Below are 21,363 nucleotides of genomic sequence, written 5' to 3' on the forward strand. Positions count from 1 at the left end.
CTGGTCCTGCGTAGGCCGAGATGCAACCTTTGTGACAACCGTTTTAACTGGATGAGTGATACTCTCCAACCTTTATCATGTGGAGCGTTCATTAAAATGTCCAGTGACACAAACTCAATTTGACTAGATTAGTCTTGACAATCAGTGTTTACAGATATTTATCATTTTAATTTAAATGTTAATTACAGTAATTTTAGAGTTTGTTGGTCCTCACAAAAGCAGGGCATTTTGGGAAACACGGCTGTATCTCACCACACCACACTGTAACCAACTGTCTGCTTCTGGCTGTGCTTGCTGTGTTGTTAGTGCCCGGGGGTAGCAGGCCGCTCTCGCCTTCATCACTGTCACCGGCCCGCTGACTCAGCCGTTTTCTCTCGCCATAGCAATGGCACCCCCGTTACACTGCCATCCATCTACCTGTGCTGGCCCGAGCCACGACGAGCAGGTTTGATGAAGTGGGTACAGCGGGAGGCGGAGTGGGACTCGCAGTCACCGAGAGATTTGTGTGTGTGAGAGGGAGATAGTATAGAAGGGAGGGGGCATTTGTATGTAAGACAGCAAGAGAGCATGAGTTTAAGTATATGTGTGTCACTGAGTGAGAAAGATAGTGAGCACATTTCAGAGCTGCAGACCTAGATGGCCTGGAGGAGTGCTATCTTAAATTCCCCTCTCAGTCTGCCAGTAATTGAGGGAATATTAGAGATACAGTGCTGCAGATGGCTCATGATATGACATATTAGAACACACCCGCGGGGCGAAATGCAGTTAATTGGGAACTTCAAATTCAGATCGGCCGTGTCAAGCTGGAGGAGAGGGAGGGAGAGAACGAGTACAATCAGAAAAAATCCTGTCGACGGCGTCAAAAGAGCGAGCCACAGTGCAGCGTCAACAGCCAGTGTCAGCTTCTGTGACAGGTTCGACTCAGCCTCCAGCCACTGGAGGAGGTGGAGGAAGGGGTGAAGACTGAGTGTGAGGGTGGTGGGGTTGATCAAAGGCTGGTGGCAGGTTGAAGCACAGACGGTGACACAGACGTAAGCTTTTTGGCACAGGATTTTTGTCCCAAGCACTGAAATCTTAGACCAAAAGCACCTGGTCTGAAACTCTTCTAACAGGTTACCGACGCCTGATGAGGAGAGACTGATTGGAAATGTATACAAGAGACAAAGGGACAAAGTTTGGTTATTTGACTCCATTAACATGAAGGGTTCTCTTTAGAAGTAGGACTACAGCACTAGAACCCTTTCAAAGTCTAGACACTAGTCTGGGTTGAGTAAGTCTGTGTTCAGATGCATATCAGCACTGCAAAAACCAATAAAACTAAAAATAACACAGGATCATTCATTTCTGCGATGTCACAACATTAACACAGTGACTGTCAACAACTCAAAAAAAAAAAAGGAGAACAACCCAGTGCCAGATACGTCAAATCTTCAATTATAGCTGTGAAGGCAGGATCTAATGTTTTTTGCAGTGATAACTTTCCACTGTTGTGAAATTTCCTTTTTCACATTGTTTTGCCATCTGATAGATCTTAAGTTGTTAATGAGCTTTGATCACTCAAACGTTTCCTGGACTATACATCATCATCATCTCGGTGTAGAAAGTTACTCACACCATTGCAGCCCCTTGAGATGTTTGAAAGTGGTTTAGTAAGAACACATACTGTCAGCAGCTGGAACATGGACCCTCTCCCTTCAGTCTGAAAGACAAATCACAAACATATGTAAAGAGCAATGGGTTTATGCAATACAGAAGCATTTTCGTTTGTTTTTTTTTTAATTTCTAAGCCAAGAAGAAGAACTATAAAGTGCTCTAGGAAGAGCTGCTTCAGTTACATGGGGTATAAGTGCAAGTTTTGTTGTGTTTTTTAAGGTTCTAAGTGAAGAGAAAGATGTAAGTGAAAAGATGTAAGTGTTTTCAGCAAGTTTTTAAAAATTGAGAGTGAGGCAGCGGAGCAGAGGTGGGTAGATCATTCCACTATCATGAAACCACTGAGCTGAAAAGTTTTGCCTGAAATATTTTGAGGTGAGGGGAGCACAAGACGTTGTTCACTTGCAGAACACAGTGGGCGGAAGGGATTGTAGACCAGGATGAGGGAGTAGTCCAGACGAGATGGGACCAGAGCCTGCACAATGATTTGTGTTGTATAATCTGAAAGGTAGAGTCTGATCTTTGTGATGCTGAAAAGGGCAGATCTGCATGATGTGGAGACAGAGGAGATGTGGTCGGTAAAGCTCAGTTGATCTTCATTGATCACCCCCAGGTTCCTGGCAGACGTAGTCTGGGGATGGATCCTTGTATCCATGTGTTGTACCGAATCCTGGAAAGACGAGAACTTATGTCTCAGAGAGGTTGAACTGAAGATACCTCTCTTAATTCAATTCAATTAAATTTTATTTGTATAGCGCCAATTTACAACAGAAGTTATCTCAAGGCACTTTACAGTGTTTAAGGTTTAAGACCTTACAGAAAATATTTATACAAAAAACTATAGAGAAAACCCAACAATCCTATTTGAGCAGCTTTAGGCAACAGTGGAGAGGAAAAACTCCCTTTAGAGGAAGAAACCTCCAGCAGAACCAGGCTCATAGTGGGCGGCCATCTGCCTCGACCGGTTGGGGTGAGTGGAAAGAGAAGAGAGAAAAGAACAGCAGGCAATAAAGACAACAACAAGCAGCAAGAACATTGGGCAGATGAACTGGATTCTGGAGATGAACAGCTCCAGGCCGAGGATACCTGCAGAAAAGTACAGGGAGAGGGAGACAGAGAGGAGGAAACACAACTAAAAGAGAGAGAAGACACAAAGTTAATGATGTGCAATGGTGGCATTTGAATGGAGAGAGGAGAGGAGCTCAGTTTATCAGTAGAGGTCCCCCAGCAGACAAACCTATATCAGCATAACTAAGAGATGGTTCAGAGTCACCCGATCCATCTCTAACTATAAGCTTTATAAAAAAAGGAAAGTTTGAAGTCTAGTCTTAAATGTAGAGAAGGGTGTCTGCCTCCAGAACCTGAACTGGGAGCTGGTTCCACAGGAGAGGGGCTTGATAGCTAAAGGCTCTGCCTCCCATTCTACATTTGGAAACTCTAGGAACCACAAGTAAACCGGCAGTCTGAGAACGGAGAGTTCTGCTTGGATGATAAGGAACTATGAGGTCTTTAAGATAAGATGGAGCCTGATTATTAAGGGATTTATAAGTTAGGAGAAGAATTTTAAATTCAATTCTGGATTTAACAGGGAGCCAATGGAGAGAAGCTAACGTAGGAGAAATATGATCTCTCTTACTAATTCCAGTCAGAACTCTGGCTGCAGCATTTTGGATTAACTGGAGGCTTTTTAATGAGTTATTGGGACAAACTATTAATAAGGAATTACAATAGTCCAGTCTGGAAGTAACAAATGCATGGACTAGTTTTTCAGCATCACTTAATTTTAGCAATGTTTCTTAGGTGAAAAAAGGCAGTTCTAGAGATTTCTTTGATTTATGATGTATGTATCTTAACTTGCAGGCATGCAGAGACGATAGTGAGACGGTGGAGTCATCTGGTGGAAAGGACAGGAAGAGCTGTGTCGTCAGCATAGCAAGATATGAAAAGCAATGTGTATAGTATAGATGGTAAAGAGTAGAGGACAGAGAACTGAGCCCTGCGTCACACCAGTGAAGAGGAAGTGAGAGTTACAAACCTGCACCAGCCAAGATAACTTTTGCAGCGGGCAGGGATTCCACGACCTTCAGGAGTGTAGTTTCTGTAGAGTTACAACTCTAGAAGCTGGACTGGTTGAAATCTAGAAGGTCATTTGTAGAAAGGAAGTCAGTCAGTTTATTAAAGACTGCTCGTTTAAGGGTTTCGGCCAGGAGTATAATAATACTAATACTAAGAAGACAGCTTTTTCTCAGACTGTCTTGGTTTAAGCTGAATATAAGTCCCATATCTTTAGTGTTCATTTATAATCACATTAAAACTCAGGTGGCACCAAATATTAATATTAATCTGTTTATATTAATATTTGCCCGAAACAATTATTCCAAAAAATATATAAATAAATAAATAAAATTAAATAAATTCCAAAACATAAGTTGACTATACAGCACTGTAAGTACAAGGAGTGGGCAGATGTTGATGTGTTAAGCCAGTAGTTTGTCATGTGTGATGTGAATTTTAGACAGTGATGTTTGGCCTGCATGGCTTATGGACTGTGCTTCTATATGTTCTAATGTAGTCCTGCTTGTGTCGTGTGTCTTTTAGTCCACCCGAGCCTACATTTGCCTGGTTTATAACATCACTTGGGTTTTTTGGGTCTTTTGAAAATAGTGAAATTATGCATATGGTGGTGCATTCATTTGATTTGGCAGTGTTGGCTGAACTCTTTGTTTCATTCCTGCAAACTGTTGTTTAATAAAGGTCTGCTTCCATTTAATGTTTTAAATACAGGTAATTCTGTAGGTAGGTTATTCTGTACTTGGAAACGTAGGCAGTCTAACGTTTCCTTCTGTCTTTCTGCTCTTTTTCTCTTTCTGCTTGTCTCCAGGCCGGTGGGACACATACCTCAGACCGCTGCACTGACAGTCAACACAAACCCCAACGTCAACATCAAGTCTGAACCGGTCTCTCCAAACCGTGACCGCAGCACTCCCAGCTCCACTGTTGGCGGAGGTGGAACTGGAGGGGTCCAGGGTCAAGTGCAGGGACAAGGTCTGGTGTCGGTCGCCTATCCTGGAACCCTGCGGCTGGAGGTGGGAGGTCAAGGTCGCTCTCCAGTTGACAGCCTCAGCAGCAATGGCAGCTCATACGACGGCAGCGATCGGGATGACGGCCAGGGTCGAAGCGGGGGCTCGGACTTCCACCACCAGGCTGGTGCCGCCGCCCAACAGCCCACCATGGTCCTCCTGCGACCCTCTTCGGCCGAGCCTCAGGAGCAGGACGGGACCAACGTCAAGAGAATGAGACTGGACACCTGGGTGACATAAAGAGACGACAGAGAGGAATGGATGGACTGATGGAGATGTGTACATGCCCCCACCAGACCCAACACCCCCAGTCTCCACCCCCATGCATACATACACAGATTAGTGCTGCCATCAACCCAGTAACCTGCTGTCCGTACAGGGAATGCTGACCTCACACATGTACACACACAAAACAAGCATGCTAACACATTCATGGCACGCGCACTTGTATGGCGATGTGCATAAATATTTGAACTCTAATGTTCTTTAACTGTCACACACACGAACCAGTGGGTTGAGCAACCAAACCAGGGATTATTTGTCAAAAGTCATAATGTTGGACTTTCAGCTGCATTGAATAGAAGTCGTTGAGTTTTTAACGAGGACACGGTGGCAGGTTAAAAAAAGCCTAAATTTAGCCACTTGAACTTTTTCATCTGACATGTTGACATTCACTGGCAGAGCTGACAAACAAACCTTGGTTTCCCAGCATCCCTTGCATTCGTTTAGCATCTGGTGGTATTCTCCCACCCTCATGTCTGTACTGTCTGGTTATCCACAGTAGGTTTTGCTGCATTGACTCAGCACCAACACACGAGTCCACATCTTTGTACACATCGGCCCGTTCACCGATCTATCACTCTAGCTCCAAATTTGTGTTTTTACTAAGAGCACGGGTCGTTTAGCTCTTTTTAAAGCGTGGAGTTTTGTCCTTCTGTCTTGACTGTTGATCTTTAGAGTTTGGATTTGTTTCAGGTTTGAATATGAAGACACTAACTAGAAGAACTCTCTTCCCTCCCAAACCGAGCCTGCAGCCACATCGACAAGCCGGCACGTTGGCCCTGTACAAGACTGACGACCCCTCGGTCTTTAATCAATCTGAACCATGCACACTAGCTGCAAAACGAGGAACATGACTTGTTGCCGAGGTAAAAGACTTTTTCTTTGAATCAGGGACGAGCTGCAACAGCTCAGTGACACATGACGCAGATACTCCTGAGTTTCACCCACATTGTGTCAAATAGAGATGCTGAAAAGGTGTGTGTGTGTGTTTGGTGTGTGTGTGTGTGTGTGTATACGGGTTTGTTACTTCAACTGTTTGTTTGTTTTGTTTTTTTTTAAGTGATTTGGGCAAATGTTCATTCTGAATTTCATCCTTGAACACCTGCAATGCACAGCTGAAATTATTTTTGTGAAGCGATTTGTGTTTTGAATAGATGTTCAAAGGGGAGAATCGTGAGGTACCATGTATATAAGCAATCTGTAACCTTTGTGGCTTTCGTGTGGCAGGGATAAGGTGTTTTGAAGGTTAAAATATAGTTCATTTACACGTATATATTTAAACAACTTCAGGCGGCAGCAAGGGCAGCTCTGCATCTGGGGCAGCAGACTTCAACAGACGACAGGGATTGTGTATATATAAACAATATATTCGGCAGGATATCCCTTAATGAAAGAGGAAAACAGCAAACACGTTGATTCTCAGTGGATCTGTCTCTTTTTTATTATTATTTATGCGTGTATATAAAGTGTAATATGTTGACAAGCCAAGAGAGGGTGCTGTAGAGGCAGCGTGGTGACTTGGACTGTTTAGAGTGAGCAGCAGTTAGGACTCTGTCACTGATGGAGCGCACTTTACCTGAGCCCCCCCCAACACACACACACACACACACACACACACACACACACACACACACACACACACACACACACACACACTGTACAGACTGATAAACCCGGCCGCCCATAAGACTTCAGTTTAAAATCTAATCAGCAAGCAAAGGCAGAAATTGCACTTTTTATTTAATACTTTCTGTCCTGTTTTGTATTTTAAATAATTTATTGCAGTTCAGCAGTTACGAAATCAGAGCTGCTGTTACTGTTACCGTTGGGCCTCTTTAAATGTTTCTTAGCAAACTGCCTCCTTGAAATGAATTTATTATAACTGATCTCAAAAATAACTAAACAAATGAGTTAAAATAGTCAAATAGGACTGAAAACTGTTTTTTAAAGTGGGTTTTCAAATGTATTCAAAACCTGATTCAATAATTCACCATTTTAAGAGAATACTGTTTTTCATGCTGAGTGTATTTAGTCAATCGTTGACTATTCATCTTTCTTTTAAACACGTAAATTCACAAAATTTACAAAATGTGGTTGTTTTATCTTCAACAACCAGCAGCAGCTGCTGTAAAACTAAATTTACTTTAGAGCTGTAGAACATAGTCCTATTAGGATCTAAATTAGACTTTAGCGGCTTCTCTACTTGGATGATTTTTCCCCACATATAATGAGTATTTATTCTATTATTTTTGGCATATCAAAGTTCTTGCGAGTGTTTGCAGCTTTAGTACAAATGTGATATACATATCAGTCAGGAAGTACGACTAAGTGAGTCCAGGATGTCCCTTTTTGTTTTAGAGGTTTTCCTCCTATTATAAGCCACGTTTTGAAACTTAAAGAATTGTCCCTTCGCTTGACTATGAAGGTAAAAGAAATGTGATTGAAGTTGATTTGGGGTTTGGTGGGTAGATTTTTAAAACCAATAGTGGTCAAGAGTTCAGATCCGTGTTTTTGTTTTTCCTAAAAGCACTCGGAGGCTGCATCCATGCCCTTTGCTAAAAAGCTTTGGAGGCTGATTTTGGGTGTCGTTTGTTGCTAAGCTGGATTTTTCAGAACAAGTCTTGATCTTTTAATGACTACCTCCCAAATCCAACGCAGACTTGTCGACTTTGGGTTTTACCACATCCAGCCACCCCATCCTCCTCATGGGCAGGCCCTCCTCACTTCCCTCTCACCCCTGTCACTCATTCATTTTCCTCTCTGGAAGCTTAATCTGAAAAACACACACACAGAAACATACACACTTCATTACACACGCCGTTTGTGTTTACTCCGTCCAGACAGCGGGTGTCAGCGCCGAAATGACAACAAGTCATTCTTAACTCTCAGCCTCATCACACACTACTTCCATCATCCTCTCCTCACTTCATCTCTGATTTCTCATTTTCTTTCTCTCCGTCTGTCACTCATCCTCTGACAAGTCTGAGCGTCCATATTGCTTTTCTCCACCCCCCCCCCCCCACCTCCACCCGCCACGTTGGCTGTTAAGACTGTTGTGCCCTGAGCTTTGAACAAAAAAAACACAAGACGAAAAAAAAACAGGCCACTAGTCCAGAGGTTTGTCCAAAATAAAACAGAGGGACTGACGTGAGGTTTATTTGTCAGTGGGCGACGGGGACAACACTAGGGGTCGCTGTAAACACAAACCAGACAGACAATCGTGCTGAGAACCCCCCCTGCCCCCTGGAAAAAACGATATTTGCTCCTGTATAATGATGTTTAGAAGTCTCACTCACTTTCCAGTGTTAATTTGTGCTGGTGACAGTCTGTTTTAATTGTTCTGACAAGTGATATTATTATTATTATTATTATTATTATTATTATTATTATCATTACCACAGCTTTCACTGATGCTGCTGTCATGATGATAGAAATCTGCGTTTCTTTGTGTAGGTTAGGTATCTTGTTTTATTTGGATTTTGACTTTATTTTATTATATTATATAAAAATACTCTATAAATATATTTTTTTGTTTTCTCTTTATTTGGGATTTGTTTTCTTTTTTCTTCAAAAAGGGTGTTACTAATGTTGCACGATTTTTATGACACGAAAACAACACAACACAAGCGTAGTGATATTAGTACACGTGTGGACGAGTCGACTGCGACAAACTGCTTCAATGCTGCAACTTTGAGTCCAATGTACAAACCTGCGAGTCCACACATGGTAACATGAAGAGGGGGTGACACGTCTAACTTATCTCTGACCAGACACAATGATGTCAATGCATGGGCGTTTCAAGAGACGAGCGAATCATGTTATAGGAACTACAGTGTAATATTGACACAAATATACATCACACAGAAATACATTTAAGAAAAAAATGAAATTGAAGAAAAACGTTTAAAATAAATTATAGCTAATATATTGTGTTCGGCTAGTCTGCTTTTTGTTGTAAAGAAATTTTTTGTTGTTTTTGGAGAATGATATACAATTTGTGTATATTTTCATAAATAAAGTATGCACTGATATGTTATTACAAATTCTATACTGCTTTTACAAAAAAAGTGTTTGTTATTGTACCAAAGTATCCATTGGTCCCCTCTTACCCTGCCCCCCTTTTTGCGTATGTTTTACCGTATTTTATATATTAAATAGACAAGTTGACCTACACAACCGTTTGCGTTTGTCTCATTGTTAGTTTTTTTTTTCTATCCTGCTGCTTGATGTGATCGTATTATCATGTTGTGACCACTAGATGGTGTCGCAGGACACAGGCTGCAGCTCATGGAGTCTCACATTAACAATATCTGCAGCTTTTCCATCACAACATGTTGTTTTCTAGTAGATACGTGAATGTTGTTTTATCTGGTGGCTTTCAAAGCTTTTACCAAAGAAGGTGAAAGAATTTGTCCACGACCATCGCTTCATCGTATAAATGTTCAATTTTACTTCTTGTTGGTCGATTTTCTATTTGACGTCTAATTACGTTTTTTATTTTCTTTCCCTCATTAAAATAAGTGCAGATGCAGTCTTGTCCACTTTGTTTTATGATTTGTAGCTTTTTGAAACTTCTGGTTTAAACTGAATTTGTATTTTTTTATTTAAATTTTGAAAAACCTACATTATTGTACAACAATAACCATTAATAAGCGTTAAAGTGTAATAAGGCGATTAATAAATGGAATGATTCAGAACATTAGCATGTGTCGTTTAGCTGGTGCTCGTTCACTGAGACACTTTAAGTGCAGATCAGTGAAATGTGACACTTCACTGATGCTCTGTTATTTCTCCTTTGTTCCGCACAGGAGGTCAGAGGTCAGATGAACAGATGAAGCTCTAATGGTGGACTAAATGTGATTATGTTCATATTGTGAGGCCTCTGATCTGATTCTGAGATATAAAGTTCACTTGCTGTGACTCTGGAGGACTTCAGTATTTGCAGCAGCTTGTGGTTGAATTGACAGAGCAGAAAAATAAAATATTACCATTAGTAAGTTCAGGAGGTGAAAGGCACCACGTTTAGGGAGAAAGGATGTTGCACCATTGATGGTATAAACACAACATAAAATACGTAGATGCAGACTAAAGTCACGATTTCTGCAATATTTCAAAACGCTCATTTTAATACATTTAAATATCGTAACTTCTGTTCCAGTGTAACACGGAAATGACAAGAAAACAATTCTCATAGTCTTATTATCTCAACATAAGTATTTATTCCATCAACTCGACACACGGTGCCAAAAGTCCAAATCGAAGTAGAATTGTTTTATGATCAGTGGTAAACGCAGCTTTGCAGTTTGTGTCAGCTCAGAATAAATTTAGTGATCACAGGAAAAAACAGCGGCAACTTTGATCCGAAAAATAATGAAATAAACACAGCTCAGTCTCCTCAAACGCGCCAGTTTGTCTGTTTTCTATATTTATAGTCTAAACACGTTCAACCAATGAGAGAGCAGGCACAAAGTAAACACATGTAACTAAGAACATTTACTCAAGTACAGCGTGGAGATACTTCACTTTATACTCGAGTATTTAAAGAAAACCGGCTCACGAACAAAGTCAAATATCTGGTATTTAAACACCCAGAAACATTTCAGGAGTTGTTAGAGACAAACCAGAGCTGAAACTACAATACTAATGTTAGATTTAATAGGCTGAGTGTGTAAATGTGTATATTTCTATATTTTAGTGTTGCAAATGTTAAACCAACAAGTATTTGAATACTTCCTCCACGGCCTGGCTTATGCAACAAAGAGCGTTTGATAATATGAAATTAGAGGAACAACAGGAAAGTTCATTTTTAATGTACTAACTATTTTTGTGCATTTTGTTTTGGTTCCGCTTCCAAAGAAAATTTTGAGCTATGTTTATCTTGAGATAAGACATTTAAGGAAATAAATCGGTATCAAAGAAGAGACTTCCAGTTATCTGTCAGCTGGCACTGCCTGCTGGTTTGTTCACTGCAGCTGTCGGCTCATGTCTCAGACAGACGCACGGTCCTGATTCAACAAGCCACTAATAATAACCACACGCACTTTAGGGCTCAGCCACATGTCCAAGTGGACGGTCCGGGCATTGTCCATCAAAGAGTCACAGCATTTCCTGCCACTGATGGACAAAGGTGATCTAAGGATCATGTCTGTAGTCTTTTTTTAAAAATGTGGTATAGCTGTCGTTGTGAACACAGCTGACATTAAAATTTGTTTTCGGGTTTTTACAGTTATTGCAAATTTGGTTTGTGGTTGTTGAGACAGACAGAAGTGACAGACTGGCTGTGACTCACCAGCTTCCTCTTTGTTGTCCTCTGTTGCGTGTGTTAGGGTGTAGCCTGTCTGCCTGCAAACATCTAACTTCATTTCCTCCCTCTGATTAGATTATTGTGTGGGCATCTGGTGGTAGATACAGACCTAAACACAAAACAATACAGGAACTAACGCTCGCCACAGCCTACATCAAGTTTGTCATGTTGATATCAGCGGGTCATTTTCATACAAGCAAATCGTGCTGTGATGGTTTGTCTTGCCCTAAAGTTAATATTTGTTTCAAGCAACCAAATCATAAACATGATGTTTATGACGTTCATGTCCTCGTCCTTAAATTAGTCTTACTGTGATGATCCTCTAAAAATCATGAAAGAGAAACTCCACACTGAATGTGAGATTCAGCACTTTATAGAAATAATCTAAATTCACTTACTTATTTTGGCATCTTCTAAATTAAAAAATAAACTGATGCCTTATTTATCGCCCTAAACTTGACATGCAGCCACTGTAGGGACAGCCCCCCCACTGTCCTACAGGGAACAAAAGGCCAAATGACTCTGAACATCTCAGTCTTCAGTATTATAACTGATGACTGAACTAAAACAGCCGTGTGTGTCACAAGCTTGGCTCATTGTTCTTCTAAAGGATTAAAGTTTTATTTTGCAGTCACGGGTCGTTGATGCTGGATCACTGAACCAACCTGCAGCTGTCGTTATTGCACACTGCAGTGCAACGTCTTCTCTATTTTAACACAGGGTGGGGTCTGATGACTCTCATAGTTTTATACCAGCTGTTCTGGTCTCAGAGCACGAGGTGCAAAATGTTGGAGTGCAAAGCACAAAGGGACAGAAAGAGCGAGCCGACATTCCACCGTTTCCTTTGTGGTGAATTATTTCCCTTCATCTTGCAGGAAACCCACCATCTTCAGTCTGAACTATCGTAACTATCGTTATTTAGAGTCGCACCACAAACTGTGAACTAAAGGAGGTGCATCTGTATCTGACAACAGGAAATACAGAAATACAGACACACAGGGTTTAACCACGACATGTTAACCAGTGGTTTGTCTCGACTTCAATACCGTCGTGTCTTGTCTGATGTAAAAAGGGATCTGAAGAGAGTCAGCTCCTCCTCAGACCCATCTGCAGCTCCTTCATCAGTCACACTAATTACATCAGGAGAAAATCAATGGAGGCAGGATGTCAGATGGATGCACACACACACACACACACACACACACACACACACACACACACACACACACACACACACACACACACACACACACACACACAGAGAGAGCTAACCTCCTCCTACCATCATTTATCAACAGTCGTCCCTACTCATTGTGTGTTTTGGCTCCTTTTTTGACTTTAATTGGATTCATTGCAGTGAGATGTAGTTTAAATACAATTGAAACTACGTTTTTAATTAAAAGAAGTAGATGGAGACAAATAAATAGTTTGAAATGTCGTCTTAACTTTCTGATAAGTCGCCTCAGACACAAGACTCAGTTACTAGATTATACCAAGTTCTCGGGTAACCAGGGAGCTTGTTAGTGGAATCTTGGCATGTGCTAAACACGTGTTGTTGAACCTCATTAATGGGATTTCACTGCTGAAGATGCCAGGAAATAAAATGCTTCATACCTCCATCAATAGATACCAAACCTCCAGGAGTGGTGACTGTTTGCTAATTTGTGCCAACAGTCCTAAATTGTTCTGGCTACATCCTCTGGTGCTCAGAGGAGCCACATTAGTTATAGTTACACAGTTCTTCCTAACAACTGCCTTTGGTGACATCTTTTTGTTGAACACAGGTCAAGTGCTAATAAAGCTTGTAGGCTACCCAAAAAAAAAAAAAAAGCTGTTTTATTGATCCTCAAATCTGGAGGAATTAATGAAGTTCTTCTCACTGCTCTGTTGGGAGAGTAGGAACGTGCCAGACAGCTGCTGTAATACCGTTCTCACACTCCAGCCCCCAGTGAACACGGCCGTTTCCTTTCCACTGAATCTTTCAGTGAGGAGCTGAGGACAGGACGGAGGCGAGCACCCACTGAAATAGTCATCATTGTTCAGTAAATGTCTAATGAATGACGAGGCGGTGGAGAAAGAGAGTGGGGGGTAGGACGACGAGGAGATGAGGTCACACATTGTTTCCTCTTTCAGACTCTTTCCTCGGCCGCCTCGTGGGATGACTGTTTGCTTGTGGAGGGCCCACACTCTGCTTTGTTAGCTTCCCTGCTTCAAGGTCAGTGAAGCTGGGGTGTTGCCAGGTCCCGGCACACAGCAGCACAGCTCCACAGCCTCCCTCCATGAAAACCCCAAAGGAAACAGAGATGGATGTTGCTAGAAAGCAGCACACAGCTGCTTCTTGACCTTGTCTTAAGGATTCAACTTTATTCTGAGCTAAAGAAACATATTCGTGGTTTAGAATGACCTGAGTAATCAGTGCTACAGTTCCTTCGTTTAAATAATGGACGTGAGATTCATGAGAAAGAACTGCTCAGTTTAACCCCCCCCCCCCCCCCCCCCCAAATACAAGTTTAATAATAGTTTGACTGCATGCATGATCTTTCACTGTTTTGCATGTTGAGCCGACCTTCAACTGTCTTTCGATGATTTAAACACGATGTTTTACCTAAAATTCACAATTCGTAATTTGTAGTGTTGCCCGTTGCATTTGTAGACAGGACCTGTTGATGAAATCATATCTTTGTTCTAAAGCAATAAAATGTCATTAAAGGAGTAAAACTATAAGAGTGGATGGATTCAGATCCTCACTTAAAAAAAAACAAAAAGCCCCCTAATAATACTACTAATAATACTAATACTAATATCAGTCCAGCTAACAGTAGGTTCTGTCAAACAAAATCAGTGTTCAAATAATAAAAGACACAAAGCTCATCATATACTCTACTGTTTATTTTGGACTGAGCAAAAACTTTACAGAGGGAAACAAAAAATTAAACCAATTCACTTCTTAAAGACAAATGAAATACAAAGACGTTTTCTTACCAAATGATGTGATCTTGAATCTTGAATATAAACCTTTTCTTCAATCATTCATGCAAAGATGAGTTGACTGTTGTTCGGTACCTTGCTAGCAGAAATTATAGCCTGTTATAGTCTGTTTGATACTAATTAAAAAAAAGCTCTGGGAGGAGTCCTACTCTCTGGGATGCACTGATTTTAATCAATAAATCAATAATCAATCAATAAATGCTTTAAACACTGACTTTCAGAAGACCTTCCTTGTTTTTGTTTCTTGTTCATGCTGTTCCCTCATGCAGGAACACTCAACATCATTTGGTAACATGCATATTTAAAGACTGAGAGGATTGAACAGATGGGAAGAAGAGAAAACTGTTAGTAAAATATGTGTTTGGAAGGTGAGAATCTGTATGAATAGAAATGGCACGTTGGCTGTTTGGATCACTAAGGTACAGCCCAAGGCACAACTTTGGTTTCCATAGTAAAAACACTAAGAAAAACACCATTACACACAGAAAACGTTATTTCCCTAAACTAGGACGTAGGCATAAAGCTAGCTTAACTCAAACGTGTCCCTAGTTTTCAGACCGTTTCTTCCCCAGATGACCAAGATTCCCCCTCAACTTCAGACTCCTCAGAATGGACCAACTCTCCCTCAACATTTCTACTGAGCACCTGCTTCACCACCGACTCCATCTGTCCCTGCTCTTCCTCAGGCTCCAGGTCTTTACTTGACTCCGTATCAACCCTGGAGTTCCCATTAACCGCATTTGTGTTTTCCAAGGTCCCCCAAACTAGACTGTCACCAAACCCTGTGTTCTGATTGGTTTGTTCAGCTACTTCATTAAAGGCATCATCAGGTTGATAAGTGGCACCAGTCTCTACTGAAGACACCCAGAAGTCATTCTTTATGCCGGAGCTGAAAACATCATGAAGACTGTTGTCTTTGCCACTTTTGTCCAATAGATCTGTTGAGTCCTTCTCCACAAAGATTTCTTTTTCCTCAGGTACACTGTCTGGGGAAACCTCATGCGATTCCTCTTGATGGATCATAATACCCTCCACAGAGCCTTTCTCTTCTTCTTTCTCATCATGGTGGTAACTTTCATCTGAATGAGGCACATTATCACATATCTGACCATATTCAGTCTCATCTCTCATTTCCAAGTCCTCACATGGGTCCTCCAAGACTTCCCATTCAACTGCTTCTGCAGCATCGTGAAGAGAATGACAATCTGCAACCTCCTCAACCAGATGTTCTTGGGGTTTGTTGGACACATCTACAGGTACAACTTCATTCAGTTCCATGGGGGTAGCCACCTCTTGCACAGAGTTTGGATCCTCTGAGTTGCTGATTTCTTCTACATCAGGCTTTGTCATGACATCATTAAAGCCATTATCAACTTCATCAGCATGCGTCACCATGGACACATTGTGCTCATCATCCATCTCTCTTTTCTCTGCATCTGTAGCTTTTTGTTCTTCATGCTGGATCTCATCATCAACCAGAGTTTCTGTTTGTGTCACTGATGAATTGTTGAAATATAAGTTATCACGTTGATGATCTTTTATTGCAGTGGAAGATGGAGGTTGATAGTTTTCTCTCTGTGGAGGCTCTTCACAAAGAAACGCTGCTTCTGTTTCTGTTTGTCCAGCCTCTTCTTGGTCTGACACCTCAACAGATGGGTCCTGCAGATGTGATATCTCCTCACTCTTTCTGTCCTGCTGCTGTGCAAAATGAGCACTGTAGCTGTCCGTGCACAGATTTTCTAATTCCTGTTCCACAAGTCTGTCTGTGTCCAACTCCTCATCAAAGTCTGCATTTACCATGAGTTTGGAAGGTTCTTCAGTTTCTTCGTCTGAATGTTCATCATCCACTTTCATCATCAGTTCTTCTTCTTTTTCTATGTCTTTCCCTGATTCAGCACATTCACTTGTAGTCAGGCTGTGACCAACATCCCTGTCCTCCGTATGAGTATATCCCAGATCATATTCCTCATCCAATGCTTCCCCTTCAGCCTCTTCACACAGATCTTCCATAGTTCCAAATCTTTTTGACTTTCCCTCGCTCCAAGTTCCCGTCTCTCCGAACTTCTTTTCCTGTTCAGCTTCACTGGACTCACTCTCCTCCATGTGTGATGCGGTGGCGTCAGTCTCGTCACTTTTGTACTGAATGAGTGGACGGGTGTCGGCAAGAGTGTTTTCCTGAGCGTAGCTGTCGCTCTCCACCTCGGTCTTCCATGACACAGAGACATTTTGAGAGTCCTCTTCTTCGTCATCTTCTTTGTCAGAAAGCAGAACATTCTCTTGTTCTAACATCACACGCTGTACTTCATCATCTTCTTGTGTGTCCATTGCTGCAGACGCCACAATATTTTCCTGCACATCTGTAGCATAATCCAGACTAACTTCTCTCTTTTCATTCACTGGATCGATTGCCGATATGTCTTCCTCTGGTTCTGCATGTTGTCTCTTTCCCTCATCTTTTGATTTGCCATCATCTGTCTCAACTTCAGCCTTTCTTTCTATAACACTATCCCATGTATCCATCTCTTCTCCATCAGGGTACAACTTCTCGTCAACACCTGTCTCGCTTGTTCCTACTGGGGAACTACTTATTTCTTGTCTCTCCTCAACTGTATCTCCTGTAGGGATGTTTTCATTTTGGCTAAATTCTGCAGGTTGGTTAATAACACTATCTTCTGGCTCACATTCTGATGCTGGACTACTTGTCCTGCAGACAAAGCTCGGTTCAGGCACTGCTTCAGTTTCAGACCCTGAGATCTCTTCTTGTACATCTTGTACCAATTCAGTTACAGAATCGTTCTTTACCCATGCATCAATTGGAGCATGTAACTGCTCTTGCAAATCTGTTTTCTCAGCAGGCCCCTTAAAATAAACATGCTTATCTGATTCATCTGATAAGAAACAGGGCTTTTCTGTAATTCTGACCACCTCTGGTGTAAGATTGGATGTGGTAAACAGATGGTGACTTGAGTCAGACTCAACCTGGTAACACGACTGGACAACTGGGTTTTCTTCAGGAGTTTCAACATTAACATTTTTGCAATTCTCTTCATCTTCTTTGTCCCCAGATGGTTTTATAGCAAGACCCTCCTGCTCATTGGGTGGTGACAGAGGCTCAGCATGGGTAACTTTTTCAGAAACCTCCTGTGGTCTGAAATTTTCAATAGCTCCATCCTGCAGTATTTTGGGGTAAGGGGTTTCCCATGATGTTAAATGTGATGCATGTGTGGCTTTCTTTTCACTTAAATGTATAGGTTTACTAGAATAAACTGGTTTTGCAGTTATTACTGTTTGTACTGTTTCTGTTGCACCACAGACAGATGAAAGGGAAGTTATCTTGTGGTTGGGAGAAAGATGAGTTTGGTAATGCTTTTTTCTCTCCCTTGGACTGAACACTGCATCTGTAGAGGACAAGAGCAGACATCATGAATACTTAATGACTCGTCTGGTGTCTTCTATTTAATGTATTATGCTTATATGGAGCCAACCACATTTAAATAACTTTTCCACATGAACTACATCTTATATGAACTTACTACACATCACTGACTTTTATTTTTTATCATCCCTGACAATCTTAACACGAGAGACACTGTGGAAAACCTACCTCAGCAAAGCATTATTAAAACATATGTTCTCAGAGGAGTTTGGACACTAATGGGAAGATATTGATTGTCATTTCCTGTCTCTGTTATCTAACTTACTGGAAAGGAAAGACATATGGCTCAATAATCTTTGGGGACCGTCTTTGGTGGCTTGCATTACATTACCCAAAGTGTCTAGCTCAGCCCCTTAGCCAGTTCTTCCCTGCCCCTCTCCAGTTAGATTAATACGATTTGTAATCACATTAAACGTGTCCCCCACTATGAAATGCTTTTTTTAGACTAAGTGAAATCACACTTGTACAAAGAATATGAATGTAGCAAGGAGCAAAGAAGTAACAGAGAGGATTAAAGTGACACACGTAAACACTGCAGCAGTGGATTCGCTGTCATAAACACTTTTTGCTTTTATTACCTCTGATGGAAATACTTCTTGGCCGATTTAACAAAGAGTTGCCTCCCATGAGGCTTTCACTGTCCAGCAAGGCTCTGTGGAGACAGGCAAGAGAAACAGGTAACATTCTAAAACTGCACATCTCTCAGACACAGCATGTGAATACTGTGAAGTTTAGGATTTGGATGATCCAGAACTGGGTGAACGCCAGGCACAATGCTGTGCATTGACTGATCGGTGGGGAGAAAGAGAAGGGCAACTTTTGTTACTGCTGAGCAGCATGAACAGACTGATGTCTGTTGTTATGGTAATGAGGAAAAGGCCTCGCCATTGAGGAGCCATCTGCAGCACACAAACCTCTGCAATCAATGCCTCTCACAAACACACACACACTATGAGCTGTCCATGCATCACTAATTCCATTGTTGCAGTTTGCATGTGGACCACACCAGTCTTCATTCCAACACACTTATGATTAAGTGCATATCCAAGTAACTAATTTTTCTATGTGCATTTCTTGCCATTGGATAAAATATGAAATTGTGAAAACCAAAGCATCTTTTTATAACAATACTTCTACCAATGCAGTGAGAGACACTGAAAATGTGTCCTCTAGTTATGTCCTCCCCCATCCTGCAACCCTCCCTTTAGCTGTTATTCTAAACTCCCATAGCTCATAAATCGGTAGCTTCTTACTAAAGGGTGTGGGTCAATACTTTGAGGAGAAGGGGAGAAGGTGCAAGGAGACACCTCCACAGAGCCTCATAATGGGTGGGTTATCCTCTCCAAGACAACAGAGGATGCTGTTTCAATAACATGACCTTCAGTCCAGACGGCTAAGCCTGCTGCTGACTTTATTGTCAAGCTTAAATTAATCTTCTAAATTGGAATAGGCGTTTTTGTGGCAGGTTGTTTTTCAATGATTCTTTAAGATGTACTTTAAAAATGTTAATGAATCTTTAAAATATATTTAGATTTATTGCAAGATACTGACCTAAATACATTCGAAGTTCCTACACAGGACATTAAGGTATAAATATGTTATTAAGGAGCACTTTGTGGCATGCTTCTATTCTTCTAATCACTTTTACTTGACTAATCAAGCAGTCAGTGCAAAGTACCTGTATGTTGCTACTTCCAGGCCTAGTGACATCTTCAGCTGCAATAAGCCTCGGTTCTCAAGGAGGAGGTGATCAATCTCTTGGCCTATCTCCTCTTTCTCAACCTCCAGGCCCTCCAAATGCTCCTACCAAACAGGAAGTGAAACAGGAAGTGGTTAAAAAAAGGACATGAAGCATTCACACATTGCTGTATGATGAGTCTAAATATCTGCTCTTTGTTCCACTGTTGTATTGTGCAGGTTGTAGCAGCATAATGTCTTAATTTATACTTTAGTGATCTAAAACAGGGATTTAATATTGCTTTGAAGATTTTGCCAGTTTGAAATAATATAAAAAAAAACAGTTCTAAACTTCACAATTACACAGTGTGAAATATTAATGTGATGCACTGAAGAGAGACCGTCTATTTAGACTCTGGTAAACTATGACCCAGGAGAGAAAGCATCCCTGCAGGTTCAGATGTCCAGCTCTCATGCTCACCTGGAGTTGCTGGATCTCGTGACTGTGTCTGTCTCTCTGTTGTGCTGCAGTCTTCTCCAGATGCAGCCTGATGCTCTGAGCCGAGGTGAGCTCCTTCTGCAGGGCTTGCAGCCTCATTTGGCTTTCATTCTTCTCTTTGATCACTTGGGTCAACCGGCTTCTGGCCTGGTTGAGTGACTCCTCAAGCCGAGCCAGCTGGCCCTGATAGGCCTCTGCTGCCTCCTGCCATGCTCTGGTGGCCCTCTGGGAGTACTCGTGCCCCAGCTGCAGGAGGTTTGGTGTCTGTTTTCCCCTTTGAGCGGATGCAGGTGGCACTGTAGCTCTGGAATGGGTCAATGTGGCCTCCAAATAGGCCACATCATCCTGATGGGTTTGAATTAGGATCCTCATGTCATGCTCCAGCTGATTGACCTTCTCTCTCAGCCAGATCTGTGCTCTCTCTTCCTCCTCTAACTCTTTCCTGCTTTGCTCCAGCACTGTCTTGGCTTTTAAATGGGCCTGAACCTCCTTTTGTCTCTGTAGGTCCAGTGCTTGGAGTTCCCCTGTAAGTCTGCCAACCTCCAGTTCTGTGTGGACCCTGTCCCTCCAAGCCGCATCCACCTCCAGTCTTGTTTGCTGCAGCTCTTCCTCCAGGCCCTTTCTGCGTGTCAAATCTGTATGTTTATTGTGTCGAAGAAATTGGATCTCCTTTGCAAGCAGTGAATTCTCCTCCTCCAGTAGTTTCACTCGGTTCAGATAGGTCTCCAGGCGTCGGTTCAGGCTCAGCATCTCGTGCTTCTCCTCACCCAGGTGGCTGTGGTGGAAGCTTTTGTGAACACTGTGGAGCTCCATGTCAGAGTTACAAAATAGAGAGATCTGGCAAAGTAGGGCTTCAGTTAGAGCTACACTTATTATGATTTGGCACCCAGCTGTATCGCTGTGTCCTGGCCAGAGTCACAGTGTGTGAGGCTCCTATGAGGATCCTGTAGTGTGACTGCAAGTGAGAAGCTTCCCTTTCATACAAAAGTTAATAAAGGGGCTGGACACATGGAGAGGACGGGAGGAGGGATGGTGAGGGTGGAGAATGAGGGCGGGGAAAGACCAAGAGAAAGGATGGGAGTGGGATAGAATGGGTTTAGGGAGAGAATGGTAAAGGAGAGATGAGAAATAGGGGAGGAGCCAGAGGGCTGGAAGAGATGGGAAAGGGCAGAGAGAGGCGGTGATGTAATTCCCAAAGTTAACTCTTTCACCACTTGCACTAGAGGAAAAAACCCTCTGTTAGACAGATGAGGAGGAAGATATCAGAATTTAAATGACAGTTTACTACAGCACTACATAAGAAGTATGGGGAGCTTGAGATACTGATATGACAACAATATGTAGGCTGCAGATCAAAGACAACACTTCATTAACACTACAAATGTGCTTCATATAATTCATTAAATCGGAAATGAAAATGGTGTCATGGTTTCGTCCTGGCCCCGGC

At 41.9% G+C, this 21,363-nt stretch overlaps 2 protein-coding genes across 2 annotated transcripts in view; one reads left to right on the plus strand and one right to left on the minus strand.

Moving 5' to 3' along the window:
* The window catches only part of mef2d (myocyte enhancer factor 2d), a 61,093-nt gene extending 54,471 nt beyond the window's left edge, over window positions 1-6,622 (plus strand). The window contains 1 exon segment of the mRNA XM_026372423.1: window positions 4,532-6,622. Within this exon segment, the coding sequence (XP_026228208.1) occupies window positions 4,532-4,970 (439 nt within the window). The 3' untranslated portion in view covers window positions 4,971-6,622.
* A 7,578-nt stretch (window positions 6,623-14,200) lies between these two features.
* On the minus strand, window positions 14,201-20,869 carry nes (nestin). Its single transcript, XM_026373524.1, has 4 exons — window positions 19,899-20,869; window positions 19,419-19,543; window positions 18,319-18,392; window positions 14,201-17,702 (listed from the first exon to the last, which is right to left on the minus strand). The coding sequence occupies exons 1-4, from the start codon at window positions 20,727-20,729 to the stop codon at window positions 14,857-14,859; spliced, it is 3,876 nt and encodes a 1,291-aa protein (XP_026229309.1). The 5' UTR covers window positions 20,730-20,869; the 3' UTR covers window positions 14,201-14,856.
* Between the last annotated feature and the right edge of the window lie 494 nt (window positions 20,870-21,363).

This window comes from Anabas testudineus, chromosome 16 (genome assembly GCF_900324465.2).
Source record: "Anabas testudineus chromosome 16, fAnaTes1.2, whole genome shotgun sequence".
Classification (NCBI taxonomy): Eukaryota; Metazoa; Chordata; class Actinopteri; order Anabantiformes; family Anabantidae; genus Anabas; species Anabas testudineus.